The following is a 19,994-nucleotide window of genomic DNA, read 5'->3' as shown; positions in this document are numbered from 1 at the left end:
GTGAGTAAATGATGACAGAATTTTCATTTTTGGGTGAACTATCCCTTTAACAAAGTGTCCTCTGGCATGTACAGTAAATCATTGTGTACCTACTTAACCATATTTTGTGGACAAATTTGCAACCAGAAGTGAACTAAATCTGACAAAACCTTCCAAAACCTCCTTTTGGAGACGTCCTACTTTGTAAAAACAGTAAATAAAGAAAATAAACTAAAAATTGTGCAGAAAGTTTTCTTTTAGGTTTTCTTTTAGATTATAGTATTTATAACAAGCTGTATATAAAAACAATAGAAGTCGAGAGAGAGAGAGAGAGAGTGTGTGTGTGTGTGTGTGCACGCACTTGTTTATATGATTTATGAGGACACAAATTTGTATAATGACATGGGTATTACACTGGTATTACAACATAAACATGGTTTATGAGGACACTTTTTCTTGAGTCCTTGTACTTAAAGGATTAGTTCACTTCACAAATTTCCTGATAATTTACTCACCCCCATGTCATCCAAGATGTCTTTCTTTCTTCATTCGAAAAGAAATTAAAGTTTTTGAGGAAAACATATAGTGGACTTCACTGGGGTTCAACGGGTTGAAGGTCCAAATGTCAGTTTCAGTGCAGCTTCAAAGAGCTCTACACGATCCCAGACGAGGAATAAGAGTCTTATCTAGCGAAACGTCATTTTCTAAAAAAATAAATAAAATTTATATACTTTTTAACCACAAATGCTCATCTTGCACTGCTCTGCGATGCGCCACACATTACGTAATCACATTGGAAAGGTCACGCGTGACATAGGTGAAAGTACCGTGGTAGGGCGAAAAATCTCATTTTCTCCTCCAACAATTTGGACCTTCAACATGTTGAACCCCAGTGAAGTCCACTATATGGAGAAAAATTCTGGAATGTTTTCCTCAAAAACCTTCATTTCTTTTCGACTTCAGAATGAAAGACATGATGGATGACAACATCTTGGATGACGGGGTGAGTAAATTATCAGGAAATTTGAATTCTGAAGTGATCTAATCCTTTAAAATGGCTTTGAAAACATACTAAACAGTATTTTATTAAAAATGTAAAAATGCAGAAAGTGATGGGTAGGGTTAGAGTTAGTGTAGGGGGATAGAAAATACAGTTTGTACAGTATAAAAACCATTACGTCTGTGGTAAGTTAAGAGGTTAGCTAAATCTGACAATTTCTAGTTTTATGGGGAAAGTGTTTCAATGTACTGCAAAATTTTTTTTTTTTTTTTTTTTTTTTTAAGTTTTAGCTTTAGGGATGGTACTAATTAGCTTTATTTAAATTAAGTATAAGTACTGTACTTAGCTTAGTACATTTAAGTTTTTTTGTGTATGTGCATTGTGTGACATTTTGCTATGGCTCTTTTCAGGACAGCACAATGATGCCCGTATGAACCTGGCCATCGCTCTTACAGCGGCCCGTCATGGTGCTGCTATTGCTAACTACACAGAGGTGGTTCATCTGCTAAAGAAACCAGATCCAAAAACGGGACAGGAGAAAATTTGTGGAGCCCGCTGCCGAGACATGACCACAGGTGAGATATGCCCATACCGAAAACTAAATGATCTGGTTCAAGTTTCAAATGGTGCGGTCGCATTAGCGAAACTTTGCAGAATTTTCACTGACAAAAAAGGTACATTGTCTATTGTCAATGGTGTCACGATTTATGAAGCACAGCTCAAACAAAGTCACTTTCAAACCAAGCAGGTTTCTGATGGTCAGCGCGATGAATACACCTGACCGACTTGAACATGTTGCGAAATCTGCGTGGGGAAGTCTTTCGCCCTCATACACAATTTCAGATCGAGTGGATTCCTATTGAAATGACTGGATTTCACCACATAAATTTGCCAAACAATGGTAAATGTGACCGCATTTAAATAATCCAAATATTGACAGAGATCTTAATGCAAGGTCTACATATAGGTTGTCTCTTAAATTGTTTAATTTCCACACAAACCAGTGTTAACTCATCACCTTTGGCTCATAATCCTTTTATAAAGAAATTTATCTTCCATTCTTAGCAAATGAGCCATGAGGTCAGGTCAGCGGTGTTCAGTTCAGAGTAACACCTCGCTGTCGTTTGCAGGGCAGGAGTTTGACGTTCGTGCCAAATGTGTCATCAACGCTACCGGCCCCTTCACTGACTCACTGCGCAAAATGGACAACCAGAAAACTGCCAACATCTGCCAGCCTAGTGCAGGAGTGCACATTGTCATCCCTGGATACTACAGGTACCTCCCTGAATCCTTCAAACTTATTCTCTTTTTTTCCTCAAGTGTATTTTTACGGTGTTAACCGTGCAGAGAGAGATGACGTACATCTGTATCCTCCTCCCTGTTATAGCCCAGACAACATGGGGCTGCTAGACCCCGCCACCAGTGACGGCCGTGTCATATTCTTCCTGCCCTGGGAGAAGATGACTATCGCCGGCACGACAGACACGCCCACTGAAGTCACAGCCCATCCCATCCCTATGGAGGATGATATCAACTTTATCCTGAACGAAGTCCGCAATTACCTCAGCCCTGACGTAGAAGGTAATATTACCCTGCCTATACCTTCTTTTGAATGGTTTTAAAATGTGACATGCTGACAATGCTACACCTAGAGCAAAAAAGGAAAACTGAAAATCTTTTTAATGCAAGACACTACAGGCAAAAAAAACGTCTTTTTTTCAGACTAGTAAAAGAAAACATCCAAAATGCACTTTTAAGTGTTTATTTTATTGCACTTTATCTATTTGCGTCTGTAGATTTAAATTACAACCCTGGTAAAAAAAAAAAAAAAAAAAAAAAAAAAAAAAAAATCTATATAAAATACATTTATTACTAAGTATACTTCAAATCCATTAATATTTAATGACATATCACTTATTGATATAAAATTATAATTAAACTTTATTTGGAGTATTTCTTTATTGCACTTTATTTTAGGGTCTTTTAACTAGTTGCTTATTAGCATGCATATTACTAGAATATTGGCTATTTATTAGTATTTATTAAGCACATATTAATGCCTTATTCTGCATGACCATATTCTAGATTCTTAATCCTACCAAATACCTAAACTTAACAACAGTTGTAGTTAATAGTTATATTCCCTATGTTACCCATGTTTCTTAATATTATGCCTAAAAAGTGTTTTAATATCACTATTAATAAGGATTGTATGATCTCTGTATAATATCAGTCTTTAAATGCAAGATATTTAAAGTGTACCTAAAGTATACCTGCAATAGTTCCACTTTAACACAATCAAATATACTTCAGTATATCTTTAGTTGGATCTCAGCACTACTTCTGCACAATTAAAGTGCATTAATTACAAAATTAGTTGTTCCAGTTTAGCAGACTTTAAGTATACCAGTCAGGCAGGCTTGTAACCAGGGCCGTAATCACCATAGACATTGAGAAATGACCAAATTGCCCCCTCCTCACCCCCAATATTTGATATTATTGATGGTGCTCTGCTGTACTCCATTATTCATCGCTCTGTTTGTTGTTAGGATGACAAAAAAAGTTTTAAAAGTTGCATTTTTAGGCTGGTCTGCCTCAGCGGTTTAACAGCGCTCATCACTATCAGGATGAGTGAGCTGGCCAATCAAATCCAAGAAGGCGGGGCTTACTGTTCACAGAAGACGAGCGCGAATTCCAGTGCGATTCTTTTTCGTTTCAGCAGCGAAAGAGTATGTGGCGAATAAGTAGCTAAACATTTAATATCTGTTTTATGATTGAAATATTCAGAGAGCGACAATATAATCCAGTGATGCAGTGAACTACTCAACAATTTTATGAAATTTCGCCGTTTTAAATTGAAAACATGCTATTATTTGATTAATATGATATGATTAATGTAATTCATAACTGAATGTGACGTAACAAGAAACATTTTGTTTTTCTGACATATTAGACATAGAAATAAGAGTGAATATATCTTTAAAAAAACTATTATTTGCAAGTAGTTAAAATTGATTATTTAATAACTACAATAGACCTGGAACTTTTGCCGTTCTTATTTCTTTTTCGTTATTCCCTTAAATCCCCTTTTAATCTTTTAATTATTCGATTCCTTTTAATAAAAAAAATTACCCAGTAACACCTGGGAAAAAATGGTCCCCACCAATGTTCAAGACATGGTTACGGTCTTGCTAGTAACTAGTTGGGACTGATAACTACTCCACACGTCTCCCTCTGAAAGCAAAGGTATTGATTTTTTGAGCGCAGCCCTCTAATTGTTCAAAGCGCTGTGGATGCGGGCTTGATTGCTTGATTGATTAGCTTCATAACTAATTTTCCCTTCACAAAAAATGCTTCCTCCTTTCTCTGATTGTTGAATAAGTCGTTAAGAGTTTGTTGAGCCTCGTTATCTCATTCAGCGCTGCATGTGTCTTTCAGCTACTGTAGAAAGTCATCCAGCTGTCTGTTTTTAACACAATGTGTACTCAAAAACCACAATGTGACGGCTGCCGTGTGGCAGGGTGTCTTCTGTTTTGCTCCGGGCGAGAATGAGTGACCGGGCGACTCTGTTGATCCGGGAGGGTTGTTTGAAAGTGTGAATAAAGCAGATCGTGGAGAATGAGGATGGATTGAGCAATGGAAGAATGACACAGAGACCTTGCCTCTGGATGGAGGGCTGAGGCTGGACTGGACTCTGCTCTACTGAAGGCAGCTAAAGGGATTTGACTGTGGGAGATTTGTCACACTGACAGTGTAGCGGCAAGATCTTGTTGTTTGTGCCTCAAGTAGAGATATTGTTTGAGATGGAGAGAGAGGGAGAAGGATGATTGCAGCGATGAACAGAGACATTTTAACAATTTCTTTTTTGGACTCTCTAATATTTATTCTCATTTAAAATGTCTTTGCATTGATCCTAATTTAATCAATTACCTGTTTGAAGGCACCAATATAGAACTTCTAGCTGATTGCCAATAATTGTTTTATGTTTTAGATAACTGATATGATGGCAGATATAAATCTATAAAGTTTTTCCATTTTTTTTTTTTTTTTTCCTAAAGAGGCGTTCACACATAAGCTCTAATCTAATCTGAATCAAAACTTACCAAATATGCATCAAACACTCCAAATATGATTATCCAAATTTATTTGCATAGAAGTTTTAAACAATAAATGTCATTCAAAGCAGCTTTACAGAAAATACAACCAGTAAACAGTGATGAGGAAAAAACCCCCTAGATATACAGTGTACATCAATAGATTATTCTTGAACGCATGTACAAAAAGAGAGAACTCTTCTGAAAGTTCCTCAAGATTTAATTTTGTGCTTAAAGGGTTAATTCACCCCAAAATGAGAATTCTGTCATTAATTACTCACCTTCATATTCTTCCAAACCCATAAGACTTTTATTTATCTTCTGAACACAAATGAAGATCTTTTAATGAAATCTGGAGGGACAGAAATGTCGCATATTTCAGTAAAAACCATGGGATTGTGGCAGAAATGTGGGATATTCATATTGAATTTTATTATATTATTAACAGACATTAAATGTATTAAAGGCACAATGTGTAAGATTTTTAGATTAAAACATCCAAAAAACACTACAACAATGTTATATATTTTGTCGACTTGTGTACTTACATTATCCCAAACGTTTCCAACAATGTTTAAATCCAGAGAAATCAGCAATTTTAACCAGGACACGGAGCATGTCATTGCGTCGCCTGTCAATGACGTCATATGTGCGCTACATTCGATTTTCAGTTTTAAGATCTAGATTATCGATCTAGATTACTGCAAAGTTCAACAAGTCTCTCATAGCAGCCACCGAGCAAACGCACAGAGTAATGTTATAACATACCTTTCAACACACTCAAATGTGTTTAGTATGATTGTTTTAACCATGTAAAACAGCGCTGCATTACCACACATACGCAACGAAAGAGCGGAAGCAGCAGACTGCAGCATAAGCATAATAAAAGCTCCACTGAACTCAAGAACGGTGTCTATCATTAGCATTCGCTCCAGCGACCTTGTCCCACGGCTTCATACCACCGTAATGTTAGTAAAACTTTAACACATTAGCTCATCCATGAACATGATTTCTGCCCGAGTCTGTCAGATTCCTTTCCATCGGCTTTGGATGTGATGTGAAGACGACAACTCCCATGATTCCACACTCATTCACAGCATCATCAAACTATGCCTTTGTTTTGAATAAGAGACCTCTAGCGGCGAAAATTACATATTGTGCCTTTAAAGGAGTTATTGAATATAATTACAGTATTTTTGTTAATAGGCTATAGCAGTTTTTATGCATTTGTATTACTAAATGTCTTTAGGTTACTGTTTTTGATAACAAATACCATAGAAACAATATAGTTACTTTGGTAGTGAGGTGCAATGCATGGTTTTACCTGTGGTTAACATGGAAGACAAAAGTTTATCTTATAAAAATTAGGTTATTACAATTTTTACAGATGCTGCTCTTTTTGTTAATGAACATACATTTACATATGCATCAAGCTACTGTCAAGTGTGCATTTCTAAGAGACAAAACATGTAAAATTAATTTGTGAAATGAAATCACCTCTTTGGCAAATGTTTGTCATGTTCTGATGATGATAAAACCACAATTAACTGTCTGATTTCTACAATTTTCAATCAGGAGCATCTTCTTTTAAACTTAAAATAAATAAAAACTTGACATTTATCGTGATAATTATTGATATTGACTGATATGGAAACTTTTATTTTGATAAATTTTTTGGCCATATCGCCCAGCCCTAATTATTATCTTCCCTTTTCAGCCAGTAATTTTAAAATGCTAATATTGGCCTATACCAATATGGTTGCCGATATATTACGTATTCCTAATAGGTACGGCAATCGTGACTCTTCGAGAACTCTCAGAGCGCGTTCCACAGCTTGGAAATGGACTGAATTCTCCCCTTGAGAATTAGATTACTTGAATGCATTCGACAGGCCAGCGGTCTATTGCTGAGGTTCATTTAGACTCGATGTGTGTGTGTGTGTGTGTGTGTGTTATTGGTCTCCCAAGTCTGCTGTCTGCTGAGCTCCCTAGCCTTGTCATAAATGTTTCAGAGATGCCCTTTGATAATGAGAGTGCTGTCTGTGTTTTTCCCCCCATTCAGAAATATCAACCTGCATATTACAGTGGCAGGTGTACCGCGGATCGATACACAACTCCCTCTTAATAATTAATGCTTGAGATGTCACCACAATAGGGAAATTGACTCCGGACTCATACATGATGTTCCAGTAATGGTTTGTTGGTTTAACAAAGTAACAAAGCAATTCAAGCTTTCCATGTTCCCCTGTGGTCATTTATCAGATAAAATAGCTTTTATTGCAGACATCACTGTCATTTTCATGTATGACATACAATAGCGTAGCCTATTGTAGTCCTGTCAATCAGATACACGGCACACACACTTCAGCTGTCAGAGATTGTCAGCGTTTCTGGTTTCTTTGGTTCTCAGTGCGGCGAGGGGATGTCCTGGCGGCCTGGAGTGGCATTCGTCCGCTGGTCACCGACCCCAACTCCAAAGACACGCAGTCCATCTGTCGTAACCACATCGTCAACATCAGCGACAGCGGACTCATCACAATTGCTGGTCAGTGCCACTAATTTATGCCTTGGTCTCCATTTTGTTAGGAATATTTTCTTCCTTAAAATAGTTTAATTAGATTTGTGCAGTGTGAAAAAGTTTGAAATTATTGATGCATGAATTCTTTCTTCAGTCAAAAAGAAATGAAGGTTTTTGAGGAAAACGTTCCAGGATTTTTCTCCATATAGTGAATTTCACTGGAGTTCAACGGGTTGAAGGTCCAAATGTCAGTTTCAGTGCAGCTTCAAAGGGCTCTACACGATCCCAGACGAGGAATAAGGGTCTTATCTAGCGAAACGATCGGTCATTTTCTAAAAAAAATTAAAAATTTATATACTTTTTAACCACAAATGCTTGTCTTACACTACTCTGCGATGTGCCACACATTGCATGATCACGCTGGAAAGTACCACGGTAGGGCGAAAAACTCCATCTCATTTTCTCCTCCATCTTCAAAATCATCTGACATTGTTGTTTTATCTATTTTAAAGGGTGTTGACTGAGTTTTTACACGTTTGCTTTGTAGACACTGGATTGGTACTTCCACTTGCGTCACGCGTGACCTTTCCAACATGATTACGTAATGCGTGGCTTATCACAGAGCAGTGCAAAATGAGCATTTGTGGTTAAAAAGTATATACATTTTTATTTTTTTTAGATAATGACCAATTGTTTCACTAGATAAGACTCTTATTCCTCGTCTGGGATCATGTAGAGCTCTTTGAAGCTGCACTGAAACTGACATTTGGACCTTCAACCCGTTGAACCCCAGTGAAGTCCACTATATGGAGAAAAATCCTAGAATGTTTTCTTAAAAAACCTTAATTTCTTTTCGACTGAAGAAAGAAAGATATAAACATCTTGAATGACATGGGGGTGACAGTTAATATGACAAAGTACTAAAAATACACAAACTCTGTTTTGTAATGAGGAATTGGCCAATTGTGACAAGTGTTCCTCTGTGATCATATAATGATTTCATAACTCTCTGTCTGCTGTAGGTGGGAAGTGGACAACCTATCGTTCCATGGCTGAGGAGACACTTGATGCTGCCATAAAGGCTCATAACCTCTCAGCTGGGCCCAGCAGGACGGTCGGTCTGATGCTGGAGGGTGGGAAGGACTGGACCCCCACCCTGTACATTCGCTTGGTTCAAGACTACGGCTTGGAAAACGAGGTGGGTTTTGAAGCCTAACTGCTTAGCATTCTGCCAGTCAGAGATCTTTGGAGTAGGTTCAACTGCTCCATAACGCTTCAGTCCCCTATGATTCTGTGGGGAAGAGAAAGTCTGGCAAACCCTTGTTTGGAAGCGCGAGAGCTTGATGGAGCCGTAGCGCTACCATGGATGTTGTTTTGCCAGCATATTTAAAAAGGTCAGCATGCAGATATTTTTGACAGCACTTGACCTTTGGTGAGAGATATAAAAGAAGAGTTTGAATCGATGTAAACGGGGTCGTGTTTATTTGTCAGAATGCTTAACGAAGCATAGGTGTTCATAAGCTAGTTAAAGAACTACGAAGAAAACATCTTTAAAATCTTACAACATCTTTAAAATCTTACACTATTACAGTGATTACCGTGAGTTTTTCCTGTTAGGTGACTCATGAAATTTCCCACCACCAAATTATTAGTGGTTACAGTTAATAAAGACCTAAGACAGTGGTTCCCAACCACATCACCGGAGGACCACCAACACTGCACATTTTGCATGTCTCCTTTGTCTGACACACACATTTTAGATCTTTGAGTCACTACTAATGAGTGGATAACCTTAATCAGGTGTTTTTGATTAAGGAAACATGCCAAATGTGCAGTGTCCAGGAATGTGGTTGGGAACCACTGACCTAAGAAATAACGTTTTATTTTCTAAACTCACAGGTTGCCCAGCACTTGGCAGCCACCTACGGAGGAAGAGCATTTGATGTAGCTAAGATGGCCCACGTGACGGGCAAGAGATGGCCCATACTGGGGAAACGCCTGGTGTCTGAATTTCCCTACATAGAGAGTGAGGTAAGCACTCTGAAATTCTTATTAACCTCTGAATTAACCTGTAGTTGACCATTTGCTAAGCCCTGCCTTTGAAACATTGCTGACCAATTCTACCTTAGCAACTGTTGACTTTGACCATTTTCACAGACGAGCTTTTTTATGTAAAGAGGATCTGAGTGTTCGGATTTAAATGCAATTTTATGTTAATCCACAAAAAAAAAATTGTTAAAATGTTGCTGCTGGGTCACTCTCATTTGTATGGAAGCTTGTTTCCGCCACTGAATTGAAAAAAAAAAAAAGGTAATTGTGACCTTTGTATCTCAGAATTTTGACTTTTTTTCTTGCAATTATGATTTTTGTTTTTACGTGTTATAAAGTCAGAATTGAGATATAAACTCAATTCTGAGTAAAAAAGTCAGAATTGCTAGTATATTACACACAATTGTGAGTTATAGTCAGATTTGTGTGATATAAAGTCAGAATTGCATGATATAAAGTCGCAGTTGCGAGTTATGAAGTCAGAATTGCGAGACAAACAATTGTGCGTTATAAAGTCACAATTGTGAGATATAAACTCACAATTGAGAGTTATAAAGTCAGAATTGCGCGATATAAAGTCAGAATTGCGAGATATAAAGTCAGAATTGCTTGATATAAAGTCGCAATTCAGAATTATAAAGTCAGAATTGTGAGATAAAAAGTCAATTGTGAGTTATAAAGTCAGATATGTGAGATATAAACAATTCTGAGAAAAAAGTCAGTCTTTTTTCCTCAGAATGGGACTGTATAACTCGCAAATTGTGAGTTTATAACTCGCAATTCTGACTTTTTTTCTCGCAATTCTGAGAAAAAAAGTAAGAATTATGAGATAAAATGTTGCAATTATCTTTATTTTTTATTTAGTGGTGGAAACAAGCTTCCATAGATTAGAGGCACAGTATTCATTGTGGTATATTTTTTTTCTTTTCCAAAGCTTTTCATTTTAAAATTATTTAATTTTTACATTTTTGAAAAGTTCATGCTTTGTTATTTAATTTATGTATTGATTCAGGTAATTGTAGGGCTGATAGTAAGAGTTCACCCTACCACAGTAAACGTGTTAGGAATACTTCTGTTCACTTACACTAATGCTATCTCTTCTAATCTCTTAACTGTCGTTTGGCAATTTTCATAATTCATTCCAGTCCATGTGAGAATCATTTCCTTATCATTATATATAAAATCCAAATTTACCACTGTATTAGCATAATTTGCTGAAAATCATACTGTTTACAAAAATCTCTGATTCATTCATATGTTATGTCCTGAGAGGCGGAGCTTAACAAAGTGTCAATTACTATAACTGTCAGCAAAAAATAAGTAAGATTTACACTTGGTTTGAAAGCTACACTTTACATTTAAAAATCTTGCAGATAATGCAGTCAACCTAAAAATGTCTTTAAAACAATTTAAGTTAAATCCTGCGGGTCTTTAAAAAGTCTTTACTTCTGATTGATCAAATTTAAGGTCATAAAACGTCTTAAATATCTTGAATGTTACAAGAAAAGTCTTAATTACCATTTTAAGAGGTCCTAAATTTGGAAAAAAAACAGGAAGTCGCTGTATGGCCTAATGTGATCATTAAAGGCAATGTATTAATTAAATATGCATCCTCATCTTTTTGAATGAGCAGCTGCGAGTAGTAACATACTGATATTTCAAAATAAGAGTCCCAGTGTATTTTGGGCTTGTTAATAATTAAAAGCACCGCATTTAAACACATTATTATTGTATGAGCAAAATCCAATATGGATCGATCTCTAATTCGTATATATTGATATGTTAGTACATAAATAAAAGTCAAAGCATATGTTTATATTGAATAAAACATCTTGAGTATTTTAAACTTGCAGTTACCCTGTTTTGCATTTGAATGTGGGTCTGTTTAATTAAGTAATAGAATCTGAGATACAAGATTTATTTTGAGATTATATGTGTTTGTTGTGAATGGAACTATGGTATTAATTTTGTTTGTGCAGGTCTTAAAAAGGTCTTAAATTTTTAAATTTTAAAAACTGCAGGTAAATTAGAATGAAAGTGATGCTTTCTGTCTGGATTTAGGTGCAGTATGCTATAAAGGAGTATGCATGTACAGCCATCGATGTGATTGCTCGTCGAACACGACTGGGCTTTCTGAACGTACAGGCTGCAGACGAGGCTCTGCCACGTATCGTTGAGATCATGGGCAAAGAACTGCAGTGGACCGAGCAAAAAAAGAAAGTATGTAATTTATATCATGGTATATTTTCTTTAGAAACTCATTTTATGTGGATTTTTTAAATTAAAATTAAAGCTGAATTCACATTAAGAGTGTAAATTAATTCTAATCTCAATTCTAATTCATCTGAACATTTTTGTGGCAATATATAAAGCGATTTATGGAATTTATCTCCTAAATTGATTGTACAAACCTGCTGCCCTCGCCCTGAACACAACTTTTTTTGTCCTGACCAAAAACTAAAGGTCTCAGCCAGGTTAATTTAGGCAACAGCTAATAATATACCTCAGCTATTGTTAGTGTGACTCTTAAATAGTCTTTCTAGCAAGTAGTCTCCACTTCAGGATAAGAACACAATTCAATCGTATAATGAACGCCCAGCACAACACCTATAGATGACTATGGCTATTACGTCTGTGCTTACAGGAGTGTGTGTGTAGTGCGTTTGTAAGGAGGTGATAGAGTTACTCCAGCTTTTGCACGTTGGTCGTGGGTTTCCTGTCTGATAAACAGAAGCACTAATAATAGCGGCGATTGCTGTGCTGCTTTGATACTGTTCAGTTCCCATGAGTTCAGTGCTCAGATCTGCTCACAATGCAGGTGCACCACACCCATCACACACATGAACGGACACAGACACAATGTTCTGCTGGGAGCCTTGATTCAGCGCAGGTATATCGCAGCTCTGCAAAGGCAAGGCAGTATTTTCAGCCTGTGCATTGCAGGAACGTTCATGTTGCAGTGTTGCAATTGTATAAAACACTTTTGAATTTTGGCTGAATTTTAATCATTTTTACCTCCTCAAACCTTCTCAATCTTATTTTTCTAGAAATAGGGGGGGGGGGGGAATTAATTTACTTTTATATGAATAATTTCATATTCCACCCTCTTTCTGACCCTTTATTTATTGAAATTGATTGATTGATTGATTGATTGATTTGCCTTGAAGACTTGAAATGCCTAAATCTAAATTGCGAGATATAAACTCGCTTATCATGACTTTTTCTCAGAAATGCGAGTTTATATCCCCAACTTTTTCAGAATTGGGTTATAAACTTGCAATTGCGAGTTATAAAGTCAGAATTACGAGAGGAAAACATTGTACATTTGAGAGGAAAAAATTGTAAGATAAAAATGTTTTAGCTTTAAGAGTCCTATCATACACTTGGCGCAATGCAAGGCCAGGCGTGACGCAAGTGTTTTTTGCTAGTTTCAGCCCAACGCAGTTATCATTTTCACGTCCTGCACCACGTTGTTTAAATAGCAAATGCATTCACGCCCATTTGTGCGCCCATGGGCGTGCTGGTCTAAAAACGAGGTGTGTTCAGGCGCATTGTTGGCGTGTCGTGTTTTGAGTCAACTGTAAACGACTGTGCCATTGACCAACAAAATGTATGTAGCCATGTAAATAGCGAATCCGCAAACTGGCTTTTAAAGGGATGGGAGATGAGACTCTGATTGGTTAATTGCACGTTATGCCCAAAATACACCTCAATTACTACTGATTGAGAACCCCACCCGGAGCGTGATTGCGGGGCCCGGAGATTTGCTTATTTCCCAATAACGTAAACCCACCCCTGAAAATGTTACAGGGTATTATTTCATGCTGTAACATTAGGCCTAATACATTATATAATAAATGATGCCCTCTATGAACTGCATACAGTATGTGAATACTATGTAGATCTATAGTTTACATCAAATTCATGCTTTAATATTAGACTAATCATCACAGGTTTCATTAGTCCAGGATGTCCGTTTAATGGCTTGCAACTATAACCATATGCTTTTAGCTTCGAAGAGCATCTTTGACAACAGTATTCTATAAAAATTAAGACCATCTTTTTTTTTTTTGTATTCTGATTCGGACATCTAAAGGCACGACAAGACAGATTTTTTCCTTATTCTGTGGATCTCACCCATTTTCTTCCACTTGTTGCCACTATTTTTCTGCCACTGTATTGCAGTGTAAGTGCACACACAACTGCAGTGACGTAACTGTGCCGCTCAAACTGTTACAATCAGACCGAAATGATCAGGGGAAATAGATAATTTATTAAAAATAAATTGTATCCATTTGATCCTTTGGAAAGTTATGCACAGTGTGTTTTTGTGTGTCTATAGGAAGAACTGGAGGCAGCACAGAAGTTCCTGCACCTGGAGATGGGTTATAAAGCTCGCTCTGAGCAGCTCAGCAAGACTACAGAGATCTCACTTACTGCCCAAGAGGTGGCAAGGTATAGGATCTGTGTGTGTGTGTGTGTGTGTGTGTGTGTGTGTTTAAGTGTATACCTACATCTCCCACTCTCCTAATATTGTCATTATTATGAATAACAGGTTTAAGAAGCGCTTTTACAAATTTGATAAGGAGAGTAAAGGCTTTATCACAACACTGGATGTCCAGCAAGTGCTAGAGGTGAGTTATAATCTAAATGTAATTATGATTTTTTTTTTTAAATACCATTACTGTTAGTTTTAGGCAGGCATTACTTTTTAACAACCATATTCTAGATCTGGATTTTTTTTTACATGCAATATTGTTCCCATAATATTAGTTAAGGTTTTTTGCACCAAAAAAAGTGATAATTGACCATTTTCCACTCTTTCTTTGATCATTTTTGATACTGTTCCTTTAAGACTTTATATATACAGTAAATGAGCTCTTGCACGATTGGCTAACAATGTCCATGTAGTTAATCAGGGTAGGCCAAGTGCTAGGCTTAAGTGAAAGTAAACAGTTGGGAGAAAATCGTATTTGGATCCGTGTATTAGTTCTTAAAGTGACAGTAGCCTAAACCTACTGCTGTCTCTTTACAAAAGTAGTAAAGAGATCGTTAAAATAGTCCATGTGGTTCAACCTTAATGTTATGAAGCGACGAGAATGCTTTTTGTGTGCAAAAAAAACCACAAAAATAACGAGTTTATTCAACAATTTCGTCACTTCCCTGTCATTCTCTTACGTTGTTGATGTAGTAAACTCAGTGCGGTGCTTCCGTGTTTACATCCGAACGCCGGCTAAGTCTAGTGTATTTCTTTTGGATTATCACAAGGCCACATATAAATTAAAACTACTAGATGACCTGTACTTAAACATCTTCCGCTTGAGCAAAATTCATTTTTAGTGTGAGTGGTGGGTGGAATGGAGAGCAACAGTTTCAGAAATGAAGCATGTGTTTGTATTTTTCACCAAAGAATACGATTTTAAATAATTGCTTATTAGCCTTCATTTTCTCAGCTCTCATTGTCTCTGGTTCTCATGCAGTCCTTAACATTTTCGTTAAGCGTGACTCTGATGTCTCTTAGATACTGATTCTATCATTGATTTGTGTTCTTTTAGAAACTCAGCATTCATATTGATGAGAACGCCCTCCACGAGATCCTTAACGAGGTGGACCTCAACAAAAACGGACAAGTGGAACTGGATGAGTTCTTACAGGTACGAACCGTTAGAACCCGTAATAACAGCTATTTATAGGCTACAGGTTATCTTGGTGTCGCTTTGGTTTTCAGGCAGGATTTGTAGTTGTAGGTGTGAAATCCTCAAAAATAAAAGTGCTTGTTATCTACATGTCAGTACATCCATGTTTTGTCATAAGCCGACGGGTTCACCGTGATTAATAGCTCTGAAATGTCATACCTATGTCAGAATGAGTATGAAGTTGATCTGGTGTCTCTAGAGTTTCAGTTAATTAATAATGATCAGCACTATTCTGTACCTTTTTTTTTTTTTTTTTACCATAATGAAACATCAACTAGTTTAACATATGTGGTTCAAAAGAAAGGTGTTAAAAGTAATAATCACCCTTTCTGGGGTTTGAACCAGTAACCTTTAAAAGGATAGTTGACCCAAAAATGGAAATTCTCTCATCACTTAATGTATAGAGAATGAATTCCTCTTGGAACTTAAATTGAATACCCCTATATAGTAAATCTATACATATTTTAAATTAATATAGTATAATCATTAACTGATAGCTGATAGAGACCCAATTTCGAGGGAGGACCCGATTTATATTTTTAAAAAAAGTTACAAATATTAGTATTTTTCTAATGCAGCACAACTGTTTTCAGCATTGAAATTTTCTTGAAATGTTTCTTGAACACCAAATCAACATTAGAATGATTTCTGAAGGATCATGTGACACTGAAGACTGGAGTAATGATGCTGAAAATGCAACTTTGATCACAGGAATAAATTACATTTTAAAATATATTGAAATAGAATATTTTAAATTGAAGTATTTAAATGCGAAATATTTTGTAGCATAAGACGGAATGAAACGGAAGTTGTGATTGTCTTTTCTTCCCTATTGTGACGTGTGTGGGTCAATGACGTGATGGGTCATTTTTTTGTCCAAAGGCCTTAATAATAATAAAAAACAAAGATATGACATCCAAAGTATGTAAGGTAGTACAACTAGATCTCTTTTATTGAATCCAAAAAGTTTTAATTATATTTTGCTAGATATAAAGGTATTTTAAAGATTTTGAAGTGTCAAAATGTCATTTGGTTTAACCGTCCAAAGGCCAATACAGCCATTTAATTTGTGATTAAAATATCTTAAAATGTAATAAATGTATATATTTTTTATTCTGGCATGATTTTATAACATCATATATTAACATAGTGCAAAATAGTATTAAAATTATGTGTAGAAGTTGTTCTGTTATAAGAAAGAATGTCCGGAAAAATGAATTTCATTGATGTCATTCGGAGTAACCAATATAAAGGGATAATTTTGGATCAAGTCATGCGGTCAATATCATGTGACAGGATGTGATATCATTCAGACACCTGCAAAGGACCACATGGTCGTTTTCACTTGCTCATACGCATGTCCCGAAACATCAGGTTATTCGGTACAACCGTTATAAAACATGAAAAATGTTGTAATATTTAAAAAACTTGTACTAAATATAAAATGATTTGATTGTCCTAACTAGCTAGCTAGCTAGATATCAGCCTGTTAGCATTGTTTGAAAATATCGTCATTCGTGGTGTATATTGTCTTTTGGTGTAACCAAAAGTGTCATTCGGTAAAACCAAAATTTTGGTTAAACCAAATGACTTTTTTGTTGACAAATTTTGTCTTGTAAAATTTTGTCTTGTAAAATTTGTTATCTTGTAATAAATGACAAAAGCAGTGTTAATTGATTATAAAAACCACATAATCTCATTGTTAACACTTAATAAAACTTCAAAATTTATTATATCTCCATTATGTTTTTTTACACTTTTAAAAACCTTATTCGTCAATGACCCATATCCAAGTGAAATGGCTTCAAGAAGAAAAAAAATAGGGCGGGGTTTGATTATGCCCAATCGATTGGATACTTGTGGTTTGCTATTGGTTGATGTCATGTGATTGACAGGTTGTCCCACGCTTGCACAAGTAAACACGTCATCAGAGAAGAGATGTCGCTGCGAGAGGGAGGGGAAGTTGTTTTGATTAAAGATTATGAGGGCACATGAATTTGTTTAAAAATAATTATGTGCACGGATAAATCATTTATAATAAATACTGCAATATTCCAGAGAAAGAAAAGAATTGTCCAGTTTGATTTCATAGTGACTTTAAAGTATTTTTGAACAAATAAATTCAGCCTTAAGTTCTTTCAAAAACATAATAAACAGATCCCAAACTTTTCAATGGAGGTGTATTTAAAATCAATAAATTATGCCTCTTCAGCTTAAATAAAAAAAAAGTCTGTCTGTAACCATTAAGCTACCATCACCTGTTTGATTATGCCTCTGTTGTGCCCTCTGATTGGTTCAGCTCATGAGTGCGGTCCAGAGAGGCCAAATCTCTGACAGTCGTCTGGCTATCCTGATGAAGACGGCCGAGGAGGGGCTGGATCTGAGAGGACCTGTCACGGTCGACCGCAGTGGAGGCGGCGTTTGAATCCCAACTACAAACCAAAAGATCCACCAGACAACAAAGTTGAATAAACACCTAAAAAGCACATCCTCTCAAGTCATTAACTCACCCAATCATCTGGCTGCCTTTGACTACACTCGTTTTTAAAAATCTTTTGTTTTAGCATGGTTATTTAAATTTATTTGAATGAAAAAGATATTATTAGAGCAGAATATATTCTTAAAAAATATTTCAAAGTGTATTTGAGAGTATATATTTTTATCTAATGCATGCAGTGCCATGTTATGTGAACTGGATTGTCTCTTTAATGTTTCTCGGAGCAGCTTTATCCTGTTGTGCCATTTTATTGATTTGCTACTGAACACAGTGAGGTGAGATTCAAGGGCTCCTGGTGTCATCTGAGCTAAATGATGCACTATATGTGAGTTTTGCTGTTTTACACTGTGCTTAATTTTCACTGTTCTGAACTATAGTGTTTTTTTTATTATTATTTCACTCATTTCAAGTCATTTTAATTTTCTGAGGAAAAAACGTATTTATTCATAATCTATTATACTTTTGATTATTCTTGTCTCAAACGTTTTTAATTAACAACATTTATGTTGAATGTATACAATTGTATTCCTGTATACAGATCAGTTATTTTAATTAGTCTTAACCAGGTTGTGTACAGTGTTTGGAGAATTTGCATTGGCTCTGGTTCAACAAGAGGGTTTTTACAGATTATAATGAAATGTAAGAGCACTTGTTTGAATGTTGAACATTTTATCCCTTATTCAAATTCATGAACAGTTGAAACTCCACTTCAGAATGCTTCTGGTAAAACCTTGCCTGTAAAAGTAATTGGTTATCCATTTATCATGAAATATGAAATATGAAAATATTTTAACTGTAAACTTGAAGTAGAGGATAACAGGGAATGTACTTAATGTGCCTTTCTGCTTAAAGGGATAGTTTACCCAAAATGTCAATTCTGTCATTTACTCACCCTCACGTTGTTCCAAACCTGTATGAAATTCTTTCTTCTGCAGAACATAGAAGATATTTTAAAGAGTGTTGCTTACTAGTTTCAGGAAAAGAAACACTAAAACATTTCTCAAAATATCATCTTTTATGTTCCACAGAAGAAAGAAAGGCATACAGGCTTGAAATAATATAAATGATGACTGATGACTATCCCTTAAAAACACTTAATGAATTTTGCATGTCAAAACGCACAATCCGACACACACTACTAGAGTGCAATCTTTACTTGACTGTATTTTTTGTGGTTTAACATGTATTTTTTTATATTTAGATGTTTATTTTCAGACTTTGAGCTGATGGAAACTGCTTTGAAATGAACTTGGATGCTTTAAGCTTGATGATTTAAAAGAAATGTTGGTAACGCTTTACAATAAGGTTCATTTGTTAGCATTAATGTATTAACTAACATGAACTAACAATGAGCTATACATTTTGTTACAGTATTTATTCAGCTTTGTTAATGTTATTGGTTATTAATGTTAACAATACAACTTTTGATTTTATTAATATATTAGTAAATGCTGAAATTAACTAAGATTAATAAATGCTGTAGAAGTATTGTTCATTCTTATTTCATGTTAACTAAAGCAGTTAACTAATGAAATCTTACTGTAAAGTGTTACCGAAAGATTTTGTACAATGAAGCTGCTCCTATTTTATAATCTTTTTTGGTTAGTTAACTTGTTAAGTCCATCATGATATGTTTGGGGGTTTTTAAGCTACAGAAGATCAGGTTTGTCAGCTTTTGCACATGAGAGCTGGAGCAGTTAAACTAATTTATTGTTTGTCCCAACAGGATGTAATTTCAGCCTGATCCCGACTGAAAGAAATTCATATTGTATGAAAAAAATGTACAGTCAATCATTATGCAAAGCCTGAAAAACACAATTCTGTAATTAAATGTATCTGGTTGCCTTCTGCATTGTTTGGACGTGTCTTTATTATGTGAGTGACTGTCATTATGCTTTAGTGACTTCATATTTCTCACATAATGTTCAATGGCAGTTGAAACGTGATGTCTCCTTCTCACGTAAGCATGCACATACACTGTTTCTTCCCCCAGCCATTCATATTGATGGAAGATGTCAACTAATTGACTCTAAAGCCACCACTATATGTCTTATGAACATATTACGCTGTAAAATAGCTGATTAATAGGTGTCTGAGCCAGGAAGGTCTTTTAGGAGCAGGGCATCTCGTCTAATAATCCCTGTATAGACTCTTTGACCGT

The 19,994-nt window shown here is 35.8% G+C and overlaps 1 protein-coding gene across 3 annotated transcripts in view; it reads left to right on the top strand.

The window, feature by feature from the left end:
- Positions 1 to 19,683, top strand: part of gpd2 (glycerol-3-phosphate dehydrogenase 2 (mitochondrial)) — a 34,364-nt gene extending 14,681 nt beyond the window's left edge. For all 3 annotated transcript variants that reach the window (XM_051897911.1, XM_051897909.1, XM_051897912.1), the window contains 11 exons: positions 1,390 to 1,554; positions 2,110 to 2,254; positions 2,367 to 2,560; positions 7,484 to 7,618; positions 8,614 to 8,789; positions 9,491 to 9,622; positions 11,702 to 11,860; positions 13,983 to 14,095; positions 14,196 to 14,274; positions 15,196 to 15,294; positions 17,636 to 19,683. In XM_051897911.1, the coding sequence (XP_051753871.1) occupies positions 1,390 to 1,554; positions 2,110 to 2,254; positions 2,367 to 2,560; positions 7,484 to 7,618; positions 8,614 to 8,789; positions 9,491 to 9,622; positions 11,702 to 11,860; positions 13,983 to 14,095; positions 14,196 to 14,274; positions 15,196 to 15,294; positions 17,636 to 17,761 (1,523 nt within the window). In that variant the 3' untranslated portion in view covers positions 17,762 to 19,683. The remainder of the gene's footprint in view (positions 1 to 1,389; positions 1,555 to 2,109; positions 2,255 to 2,366; positions 2,561 to 7,483; positions 7,619 to 8,613; positions 8,790 to 9,490; positions 9,623 to 11,701; positions 11,861 to 13,982; positions 14,096 to 14,195; positions 14,275 to 15,195; positions 15,295 to 17,635) is intronic.
- The last annotated feature ends 311 nt before the right edge of the window (positions 19,684 to 19,994 follow it).

The sequence above is a fragment of the Ctenopharyngodon idella genome, chromosome 6, assembly GCF_019924925.1.
Source record: "Ctenopharyngodon idella isolate HZGC_01 chromosome 6, HZGC01, whole genome shotgun sequence".
Classification (NCBI taxonomy): Eukaryota; Metazoa; Chordata; class Actinopteri; order Cypriniformes; family Xenocyprididae; genus Ctenopharyngodon; species Ctenopharyngodon idella.
Note: the sequence above shows the minus strand (reverse complement) of the source record. Positions and strands in the feature narration are given on the sequence as shown.